At 37.5% G+C, this 12,112-nt stretch overlaps 1 protein-coding gene across 1 annotated transcript in view; it reads right to left on the bottom strand.

Moving 5' to 3' along the window:
• The window catches only part of Pcdh15 (protocadherin related 15), a 428,603-nt gene that overhangs the window by 303,955 nt on the left and 112,536 nt on the right, over window positions 1–12,112 (bottom strand). Inside the window, exon 7 of the mRNA XM_051153212.1 lies at window positions 3,095–3,207. Within this exon, the coding sequence (XP_051009169.1) occupies window positions 3,095–3,207 (113 nt within the window). The remainder of the gene's footprint in view (window positions 1–3,094; window positions 3,208–12,112) is intronic.

Genomic DNA, 12,112 nt, shown 5'->3' with positions numbered 1-12,112 from the left:
TGCCTCTGACATGAATTCTGGGGCCTGTGATTTGATCACTGCTCCTTGGAAGGGTGGCCTTGAGGGCGCACAGAGGAAGCTGATGCAGGCTATCCAGATGAGACTTGACAGGCTGTGGTCGACCGTGGGGGAGGAGGACCCCACCTGTCAGAGGTCTACGGGAGGGGAATAGGGCCAAAAGGGAGGGAGGGTGGGAACAGGAAGATAAGAGTGAGGAGATTGCACTCGGGATGTAAGGTGAGTAAGTTATAATAAAAATGCAAAAAAAAAAAAAAAAAAAAAAAAAATGAGGTGTGCCTGAGGGACAACAATAGCAACAAAATAAAATGTTGTTAAACTGTAAGCCTTCATCTGCTCACCTTTCTAGGTGATTTCTTTTTTCTTTCCGCAGTTGATGGACCGGCTTACACTACTCTCAGACATCCCAGGACAACTGGGTGGCATAATAAAGGAAACGGACTTCATGTCTAATGTGAGGTAATTTGGAAACAATGCCTAGACAATTTCCCCACAAAGATAAGCATCACGGAGCCCAGAGAGACGGACATAGAAAGCAGATGCATATCGGTTTACTTCTATGCTTTTCCACGATAATTACAAGTCAATGAAAGATGAGCCCTTCGTGTGTGACTGTTTTGTACAAAAGCGTGTCTTTGCTCAGTGACATACAAGGCGGGTGTGACCATCCAGAAGGCTCTCTACCTGACTTTTCTGCTGACAGCTTGCAGTCAGCTACATTATGTTTCTAAATCTTTCTGTTCACACCCATTTTCCATTTTCATTCACTGGCTGAAAATCTCTCAGCAACACTAAGCTTGGGGTAATCTCCAGAAACATCTTTGCAACTCTAGATAATTGAAATACTCTTTTTTGGGTAGTGCATTAGGTCTTCTTTTATCTGCTCTTTGTCGGCAGATATAATCTAGAGTGATGAAGACTTATGTACTTGTACGCCATTAGCTCTTCAAGGAGAAAGCATTACTAAGTAAAGACATAATTAATCACACATACAATGTGAGGTAAGAAGCTATCACTTACTACGAACTAAATTTAAATGCATTTAGTATGATGGCGATGGAGGTTGTACTTACATACAGTTAGTCCGGATAAGCACCCCTAAGCAACTGGATACTCTGCCCAGTGAAAAGAGCCTGAGTTTGGAATAAATAAAACCAAATCCAGGCTCACCTCTGCCCAGTATTAGCCACATGTCTCTGTGGTCACCTTGGACCTTAAACTTGACATTCCATATACAATGGTGTGAATAAGACACCAGCCAGGTGGTGGCACCCAGCCAAGAAAGAGGCACAAAACAAACAAACCAACAACAAAACAGATAAACAACAACAAACAAACCACTCCCAGCAAGCTTGCTCAGCTCTTCATTTCCTTTGTAGTTAAAATATTCATTTAATTAGGTAATTTATTTATGTGGCTCTGGGATTGTAAACAAGGGTTCCATGCCTGCCTGGTGCTAAGTGTTCTTCTACCATTAAGCCAATGCCACATTATTATTTTAAATTATCTTAAAAAAAAAAAAAAAGAGGATATCAGTGGACCTCATGTCATATTTAATTATGAGGTGTGTATGTGTGAAAATATCATACAATGCATATTAGATTTATTCAGCATTTACCATTCTCCCGTCTCTTACAGTTATCCTTATTCAATATTTATTTCTACTCTGCAAATTCTCACCCTTCTTTCAGTGTTAAACTGAAATCCTTTTTTCCTATTTATTTATTAACTTTACATCCCAGTTGTAACCCCTTCCCTCTTCTCTTCCCAGTCCTACCCTCCCTCCCTTTTCCCCCTTTCCCCTCTCCCTTACTCCTCAGAAAATGGGAGCCCCCCACTTCCCCACCCCTGCCTCACTGTACATGAAGTTGCATCAGGACTGAGCACATCCTCTTCCGCTGTGGCTTGGCAAGGCATTCCCATCAAGAGGAAGTGCCTGAAGGGCATGCAAATGAGTCCTTGTCAGAGACAGCTCCGAATCCCCTCTCTAGGGGACCCATATGACAACCAAGCTACCCATGAGGTACATATGCATAAGGGGCCTAGGTCCAGCCAATTTATGGTCTTTGGTTCTTCAGTATCTACATGTCCCTCTGGGCACAGGTTAGTTGGCTCTGTTGCTCTTGTGGAGCTTCTGTTCCTTCCTGGTCCTTCTATCCTTCCTCTCACTCTTCCACATGGCTCCCTGTGCTCCAGAACCAGTGTTAGGCTGTGCTTCTTAGCATCTGATTTGGTCAGTGGGCGGGTGGAGCCTCTTAGAGGTCAGCTATGCTAGGCTCCTGTCTGCAAGCATAGCAGAGTGTCCTTAGTAGTGTCAGGGGTTGGCTTTCTCTCATGATATGGCCATGGGTTGGTTGGGTATTCCCTCAATTCATGCTCTACATTTATCCCAGCACATCTTATAGGCAGGGTGAATTTTCGCTCAAATCAAACAGAAATCTTAAGTCTCAACTTTCTCGTGTAATCCGTCAGGATTAACTAGCTTCCAGAGTACTTCCGTCGTTTTATTATAATATAGTCAATATTACTATTAATAATAATTACTTAATATTACATTTTACATTATAATATTATTTCAGCATCAAGTAGATCACACTGGCTTTAATTTTTCTTTCAGTTATAGAATCATCTTTCAATATAAAGAAAATATTAAGGCATATATTTAAAAATCTCAGGATGAGCAAGAACTTTCAATGTCTCCTAGAGAAAGCAGCAGTGCCAAAAATTAATATATTAAGGCAAATAACTTATAAAGCACATTTTAATACTACAGTTGTTTATATTTCATTTCCAAAAGTTAAATTATTTTATAAAATAATAAATGTTAAAAAATAAAGTACAATTTATTATTTAAACTATGTACCTCTGACCAATGGACTTATTATATAAATATGTTGAATACTACTATAAATATTCTTTCAGAGAAAAAATTCAATGTTTATAGGCAAAAAAATCAGTTATTGCACTCCGTTATTCATTTTTATTTTTACATCATAAGAGGTCTACAGTAGCCCTCTTATGTTCCTTTAATTAGCATTTCATAAACATAAGAAAATAAGATTTTAGTCTAAATTACCTTAATAACCAAATCAAATTTCTGATGGAAGTCTCTGTTTACTGGCTCCAGAAGGGTGAGTTCTGCAGTCCTGGGATGCATGTGGAAAAAGCGTGGGTAGTCCTCAGGGGTGCCTGCGAGCAAGAGACTCAGTTCAGAATGGAGAACAGACAGCAACTCGCCGGTCTGAGTCATCTTTCCCTCCTTCATTAACTGAGCACCACAGTTACAATTTCATTAGCAAATTAAGTTTCTAAATTATCCAGTCTAGGGACAGAGGATACAAATGTGACATGTAATTAATTAGCTTATGACTTAGAGAAAGGAAGATGTTTGTTTGGATGGTTTTCTGAGCTTCTTTTTATTCAGAGAGCTCTTTAATTAATTTGGAAATTTATCATATGAAAAGAGACATTAAGTAGAGGAAAAGCAAGTTTTGGACTATAACTATTATATTTTAATGGTACATAAATCTTAATTAGACCCTGCATGATTTTTCAATATATGTTATAATAAATAAAGACCAGCAATTTAAACCAAATGTCAAGATGCCTATGAACAAATATAAACATGTTCTCCTGCATCAGGAAACATTTTTTAAAACATAAGTGTTCAGCTAAGTAGGCCACCCACCTTGAAATTTTAAATGGATTATGCTGTTGTTGTTGTTTTTGGGGGTACATAGTTCTTAAATGCAGGCACTTTAGTATATGGAGACATATTTTCTTCTTGCAAATTTTCTAATTTTACTTGTATCGTCTTTCCCTGTGTGTTATTCTTTTTATTATTATTAATTTATTCTTGTTACATCTCAATGTTTATCCCATCCCTTGTATCCTCTCATTCTTCCCTCCCTCCCATTTTCCCCTTACTCCCCTCCGCTATGACTGTTCCTGAGGGAGATTACCTCCCCCTGTATATGCTCATAGGGTATCAAGTCTCTTCTTGGTAGCCTGCTATCCTTCCTCTGAGTGCCACCAGGTCTCCCCCTCCAGGGGACATGGTCAAATATGAGGCACCAGAGTACATGTGAAAGTCAGACCCCACTCTCCACTCAACTGTGGAGAATGTTCTGTCCATTGGCTAGATCTGGGTAGGGGTTTAAAGTTTACCGCCTGTATTGTCCTTGGCTGGTGCCATAGTTTGAGCAGGACCCCTGGGCCCAGATCTGCCTATCATAATGTTCTTTTAGTAGGTTTCTAGGACCCTCTGGATCCTTCTACTTTGCTATCTCAAAGTAAAGAAATGCCACACCATAGTAGTCAGCCACAGAAGTCAACTCTCATGATTTCAATGATTAAGCCTGTCAGTACCCACCTGTCAGGAATTTAAACTTATAATGCGGACATGAAATTTTGAGAGGTTAAATAGTCCTACTACGGACACATTTATAATTACTTACTCAACAGCGGTAAGTAATTATATTTGCTACTATAGAGAAATTTATTTATGGAAGACATTGACAGTGAGGAGTTGAAATGGGCTGAGAGAGTATACAGAGGGCACACAGAAGGAAAACGCAAAGCTTTAGATGTCGCATGCATAGATGTGACTAAACATATCAGCTTCCTCCGGGTGTAACACCACAACCCCAAATTCAGTCGTGTTACTTAATTGAGACGCACTCTTTCAGTTTTCGACTCAGATGGCATTAATAAAGAGCGCTGCAAAGCCTATGAAGAACTTGGCTAAATTGATCTGCACAAAAGCCATGTTTACCTTCTTTGTAACAGCACCAGAGACGGACCCTACAGCCTTAGTTGTGATCAGTACTCTGCCAGTCACCATATCCTTAGCTCAATAATGCAGAGATACCACTGTTATGATAAATAACCATCTAAAATCTAGACTAAGGCATCTGGCCAAAGAAATAGCAGTATGTCTTTGAAAGAATGCTCTACACACACACACACACACACACACACACACACACACACACACACACACACTTACACACATAAGTAATCTTTAACTTTTGATGTAGTTATTTAGGTAAGTAAAATTGAACTTAGAAAACTGGTCCACTATAAATGAATACATACATTTAAATGGAAATCCTAATATCAAAAATTGTTATTAGAGAGAATGAAGCACTAAGTGACAGGGTGGCATAGAGGCCACACTCGAGCAATAATAACTAATGTTTTATTTTTGGAATCATAAATAAGGTCTATGCAATTATAAAACAGTATATATTTAAAGATGTCTCAAAAATGCCAATCTAAATATGAGTTCATTTGGTTGATGTAAACACAGCCCTCCTAGAAACTTCAAAAGGCAACAGTTTGAATATCTTAATCTAGTGAATGACTGGGACAGAAAAATTACATATTAGGTTAAGCTCTGTACATTAGTCATACCACAATGGTAGGGCTGATGATTTTACTCTAAGAGAACTGTGAGGATATTTTACAGTAAGTTAAATGGTTAATTATGTGATACTGGATTTCTAGCACTTAAAGTGTTACAAACTGATAGAAACAGGAAAAAGGTAGGAATGTAGGATTAAATGTAGACTAAAAATATTTCTATCTTAAATCTCGAGTTAGAAGTAAATGTGTAATCTCACATTACAGTTCAGCTCTAAGTAGTCACTCTGGTACTCAGGGTTTTAGTGGGAAATCACTTGTATCAAATGTAAATAAGGTTTTTAAAGGGCGTTTTCCTCTCTGGGCCTGTAACTTAAATTGAAAAGAACTGTGAACTATTTTACTACAGTAACAAGAAGGATTTACAAGCCTCTCAAGTTGCCATCTACTTTCAAGAGCCAGTAAGAAAGGTTTTCCTCCTGAAAGTCAGGTACTTGGAGCATCAATCCTAACTGTCCTGACTTGAAGCGGACCAAATATGTTTACACTCCTAACTTTATAATGTTAGAAACAATAGGGCTGTATTGACCATTTTGGAGGATGGTTGGCACCATTTGACAGCGGGAATGTTGGAAAACTTATCAGCATTTTCCTTTTTTGTTTTTGTTTTGTTTTGTTTTGTTTTGTTCTTTGAGGTGGTCAGTCATACTGAAAATCTGAATAACTGAAAACACACATTTTTGATGAACTTTTTTTTTGAAGGTCTTCACATTTTTATTCTTCGTGTAAAAGACTAGCATGATCAGGTTCACTGAGTAGACAGTCTAGAATAATCCATTCGGGCTTGCTCAGTGCAACTTAATGGATCCTATGTCCTTCCCATACTGACAGAAACACTGAGGGTGCATGCTGAGCCCCTATTTCTGGATCAGATTGTGGAGGTTACAGCAAACGTGGCTGGAACAAAAACCCTGGCTGAACTTCCATCCAGTGGAGTTGCTGGTGAGCCATCTTGCCTTCGGATGGCCAATGTGGGAAAAGGCTCTTTTTTATGAACTTATTCAAGCTGGTAGTGAAAAAAAAAACTTGTAATAACAAAATTGCATGAGGATACCCTGTCACGTTTATCAGATGGAGGCTTCACTTGGGAGACAAAGATGGGAACATTGACTTTGGTCCCCAAAATTGTGAGGCCAAGATCTCACTTGCTATGTGTTTTGTGTGTATTCATCTATGGGCCATGTGTATTTAGTCTTATGTGTTCTGGGGTGACAACCCAGAGGCTGCCCATCATCCATAACATAGCTTCAACAGAGACAAGAACCTTCATTTGTTTATAGTAAATCTAAAAGCAGCCATGTGGAATCATGCCACAGAGAGCACAATATGTTCTGTGAGGAATCTTGGCCACTTTCAACTGAGATGCGTTCCAATAAACACATCTAGGAAAAGAAAATAACGGGAAGAAAATCAGTGTAAATTTAAATGTCATTTGCAACATGTAAACAATTACGTGAAGCTCTACCACCCTGCCTCGTGTACTTAAAAAGAAAAAAAGAAAAAAAGCTGTAAAGCGTAAGTATGTTTGTGAGAAATCTATAATAAATAACGAGGAGTAGCAGACTTTTAAGCAGTTATTTTTATACACATTTGTAATCGATATTTATGGATTAAAGAGCTATGTTTGATGAAGCCCTTTTATGATAGTAAGATGGAAGAAATGGAAGGGAATATAGACAAGAAAACAACCTCCCTCTGCCCATCATTTCTTAAGCAGTGGCAAATGGAAAATACTCTCTCATACTTTTTCTATATTTCTGTTGGAATTTATTTATGTCCATGGCTCACCTTCAGAGAAGAGTGTAGTGGCGGTGATGCTGGAAGGGGAGCCACGGACATAAATGAATTGTGCGACACAGGTGATCTGGGAAAAGAGAGTTAGCTCCCTGAGAGAAACATGTATGAGCTGATAACTCTGGGTTTACTGTGGGGGAAACATTGTAATCTTTTTATTTATAAATCTTCTACTTCATCTAAGTGTCAAATAGCCCTATGGGGAAGATGCTAATAATGGATCTGTGAAGAAAGGAATGCTCAGAGAGATTAAGGGAGGGGGCATATCTTGAACTCTCACAGCGGGTTAAGGAATGAAGCAGGATTCTACCTTGACTATCTATTACCAGATGAAAACTGCTCTCTGACAGTTCATGTAGTCTCACCTAATGAATTATATAGTTGGATGTATTGGCCTGTTGTGGAAGGTAGGTATGTAGAAATGATTAAGGCAGAATAACAGGGCAAATGTATACTAGAGATCGAAAAACACACCTAGAGTAAATGCTACAGCAGTTTAATATTCTATATTTCTAAAAATATAGTGCTCTGCTATGGAGAACTAAAAATGCAATATTTATGTAATTATTATACACAAATTTTATACTTATCTGAAACTCTTGCACAGGAACAATTTTAATCACCCAGTTTTTAATGCAAACATGAAAGCTGTATCCCAAACCAGTGAAATTATGACCATGGTATTATAGTGAATTTCAGAATGTAATTCTATTGTAGTCAACAGAACTCATGTATGTGAAAAACCATATATACAAAAAGTCCACCTTTCCACTTTCTTAGTTCTATGAGGGAAATGGCAAGCTGAATTAAGCCCTCTGTAATTTTTACAGCATTGAACATAATGTGTTTTCTGTAAGAGAACTATAATTACCATACCATAAACTTCACATATTATAAAACTATAATTTCATGTTGCTGAAGGTACCTCACTGTCACTATTTTTTTAAAGATTTATTTATTTATTATGTGTACAGATTTTGTTATAGATAGTTGTGAGCCGACATATGGTTGCTGGGAATTGAACTCACGGCCTTTGGAAGAGCAGTCAGTGCTCTTACCCTCTGAGCCATCTCTCCAGCCCCCTCACTGTCACTATTAAAGCAATATTCCTGAAAATCATTGCAGGATGCCTCCTGATTGCCTTCCTCCACTGAGGACTTATTCAGCTTGTGTCATTTTTACCATGACAACCTTGTGATTCATATTCTTTTCTGCATTTATAACTAATTTATTTTTATTGCATTAGAATTTTCTGCTATAGCCATATACCACAGTGTATCTATTCTTGTGTCTGTGAGGCTTCCAATAGCATTTTGTCACAGATGTAGTTCCTGTAACGTTGTACACATCAGTGGGTGAGCACTGATGGTCTTTTACTTTGGATAAATAGAGTGAGAACTTCTAGCCGACATTGACTCTAAATATTTTACTTACTCAAAAAAACTAGATATTTACTTACTCAAAAAGAGATATAAATGTCTCTTGTGTTTGTTGTGTCACCACCACCATTGGTGATTCATACCAGCTATGGTCAAAGTGTCTTCCTTGAGATTCTTATCCCAGCAGCAAGATTTATTCACTGCCTCTAGGGCCCATCTCCTTAAGCACCCACTCAGATGAGCACACATCTCATGCACCTCACAGGCATCTTCAACCTAGTATGAGGCGTTAGAGATTTATCAAAGTGTTTCTGTCCATTAATCTCTCCCTCTTTTTTTTTTATTTTTGACCATGCTCCTCTTCTTAAGAAAGTGCCAGTTTTTCCACAGTGACTGTAACCCTTTGGCACTCTCACCCACACTTCCTGGTAGTTCTGATTTTACCATGTGTTTTGAGCAACTGATGAGGTCAGTTTTCAAATCTGAGCAAATCAGGTAGGCATGCAGGAAGGCCCACTGAGCGTTGATTTGCTTTTCTTTAAAGGTAAATAAAATAGCAGAACTTTTACTTACAAATATAGTTTACATATTTTCCAGGTTAAACATCTATTCAAATTTTAGTCAAATTCTAAACGAGCTGCCCTTTTTAAAATTACATTGTCATCTTACATATGTCCAGTGAAAGTCTTCTGTTATATGTACATTGTGCTAGTCTAGAGCCTTTTTTGTCACTTGTCTTTGAGAGTCAGTTAATAATAGTTTTGAAGAACAAGTGAATTTTTATTTTGATACCATCAAATGTAAACTTCTTTGTTTCTGTGTCAGCATTTTGCGTTATGTGAGAAATGAAAGATAACCCTAACGCCATGAACACTTTCCCCTCTGTTGTTTGCAAGATGAGGTGCATAGATTTGTCTCTTGGACATGGGGATGGGATGGCTTTCATGTTATTTGCATACAGAGGTCTAGACTGAGATGCAGTTGTTTGTGTTAGCCAATCCAGTTGTTGGGTATTTCTGGGTGCTCAGATAAATTGGTCATGGAACTTCTGTCTCCATTGAGTCACTTCATGCTTTGTGTTTTTCTTCATGTCCCTAGATCCTTAATGGAACCTTCTAAGAGCCTACTCCACCCCATACACTGTGCTAGTGGCCCTGTGGTCACATGAAGTTCCTAGAACAAAAGTCCTTTAATCCATTTTATTGAAATTTCTGCCTCTGGTATGTCCTCAACATTTTCTTGAACTGAGGAAGAAACGTTCTATTAAAAAAACTTTACCTTCAAGATAAACCCAAGTTCAATTGTCTATGTTTTAACAAATAGATTTCGACCTAAGAATCATTTACTATTACCACTTATTTTATTGAAGATGTGTTTCCAATATACTAAAGAGGGACTTTTACCCATATATATATGTATATATATACATGTGCATATATATATATTTACATTACATAATGTTAATTCTGTAACTCTGATTGGCATATGCAGAAATATAAGTCTTTTTATTCCCGTCATTAAGACACAAAATTTAATGATGTTTTTCAAAGCTAACATTATAAGCAAATAGTGATTCAGTTTATAAGTGCCAATCAAATATTACTAATGAATACCACACCACCCAAAGCAAACACAACTTGAATATATACTTTCTCTTCAACTGGTTGTCCATGAACCCTTTTAAGTGATGCATAAATGTTGAGCTGAATGCCTTGGAGAAGTGAAGGTACTGACATTTCAAATCATCCAAGGAACCATGTGGAGAAACAAGGTCTCCTCAGGCCACTGGGAGTTATCACATTTGGAAAATGTTCTTTTCAGTCCAAGCAGCAATTTTTGCTTAATCTTAGAATAAGCACTACCAATATTGCATTCCTCTGATGTTAAGTTCAAAGACTACTTCTTTAATATTGCATTCCTCTGATGTCAAGTCCAAAGGTTTCTCCTTTGTAGTAAATAAAATTATTTGACAATTTTAATATTATTTTTCTGTTGGACTTCAACATATACATTTGCATTAAACTACCCCTGGGTTCCAGTTCTGCTGCCACCTATTATCTCTATTGTCTTGCCTTGCTCATTTCTCCCAATGATCTATACTGTAGAGAAAGGGGAGTTGAATGAAATGCAATTTACGGATGATGTGCAAATTATGTAGTGTTTGAAAGGCCAACACACAGAATGATTCATTCATAAGATGTCTCACACCATGTTAAAAAAAAAAGTAAAAACAAACAAACAACAAGGAAAATGCTGAACTCTCTCTCCCCTTCATAATTATGAAATCTAAAATACAACACAGGTTTTCCTCAAGTTTTTAATGAACATATAGACGGCAATCCTCACATTTCTATGATTTCTCCTGTGTGACTCTACTATATATTCCCTGCTGTGAAAAAAGTAAATGCTTAGGGATACTAAATAGAGTTCATGAAGTTTTATAAACAAGTTTGAAACTAAGGTTTCTGGCTTTACTCTTTTCATCTTTTACTCGTTCGTGAAACCAAGTTTTGAGTTGCTATGATATTTAAAATATTATTATACATCATAATGCCATGACCAACAAAAAAATAGATTTTAGCAATATTATAGTTTAGATAATAACATATCTAAGTGATATTTAATATATGTTACTCCTCATAATTACCGGTGACACACATCACATAGTACTAACATTTTTGGCTACTACAAGAGCAAAACTGGGCAGCCTCTCACACTACTAGAACAGAAATTGTATTGCTACTCAGCATCTATAAGAAGACTCTACCTAAAGAAAGCCTCACGATGTTCATGCACATGTGTATACACATACTGAAGGTTTTCATTATGAACTGATTTTAGTTGTCACCTTTTCCTGATGGTAACTGTTTCTCCTGGTGGTAGCTATTCTGAGACCGATCGTACTGGCGGAGCTGGTAAAGTGCTTGATAAACATTTACATGAACTCCACACACCAGTTCAACATTCTCATCAGCCATGCTTCTGTGCAAGCATTAGTGACCACCGAATGCCATGTGCTGTACGGAGTCTCAGTATCACTGTGCGGGGAGACAAACTACTCTGCGGCCACGCCCTGAAATGAACAATAGTTTTAGATAACTCCTATAAGCTGTCTTTGATAAATGAGATGTTTGCTTTTAAAACCTATGAAAAGAAATAGATCTCGGTGGCTTAATTCATCTGGCATATCAAGGTTGAGATAATCTCGTGGAGTTTTGTTTTGATTTTGAGGTTTTTGTCTGGTGTACTAGGAAGTCCATCTATAGTCAAAGAATATAGTTTGTATGATTTCAATGCTTTTCCATTTAGCCAGGCTTATTTTTAGTTCAGAATGATCTATACTGGAAAGCAAGCCCCCCAGCTTAACTTGAGAGGCTTATTTTATGTTTCCTGCAATTTGACAGTGCAGTAGGTTGTAGATAATGATTTGATTTGGATTTTATAACATCAACTAATTTCTCTTCATATATGGTTACATCGTCCTTTTGTCTTGTCAG

Source organism: Acomys russatus, chromosome 11 (genome assembly GCF_903995435.1).
Source record: "Acomys russatus chromosome 11, mAcoRus1.1, whole genome shotgun sequence".
NCBI lineage: Eukaryota > Metazoa > Chordata > Mammalia > Rodentia > Muridae > Acomys > Acomys russatus.
Note: the sequence above shows the minus strand (reverse complement) of the source record. Positions and strands in the feature narration are given on the sequence as shown.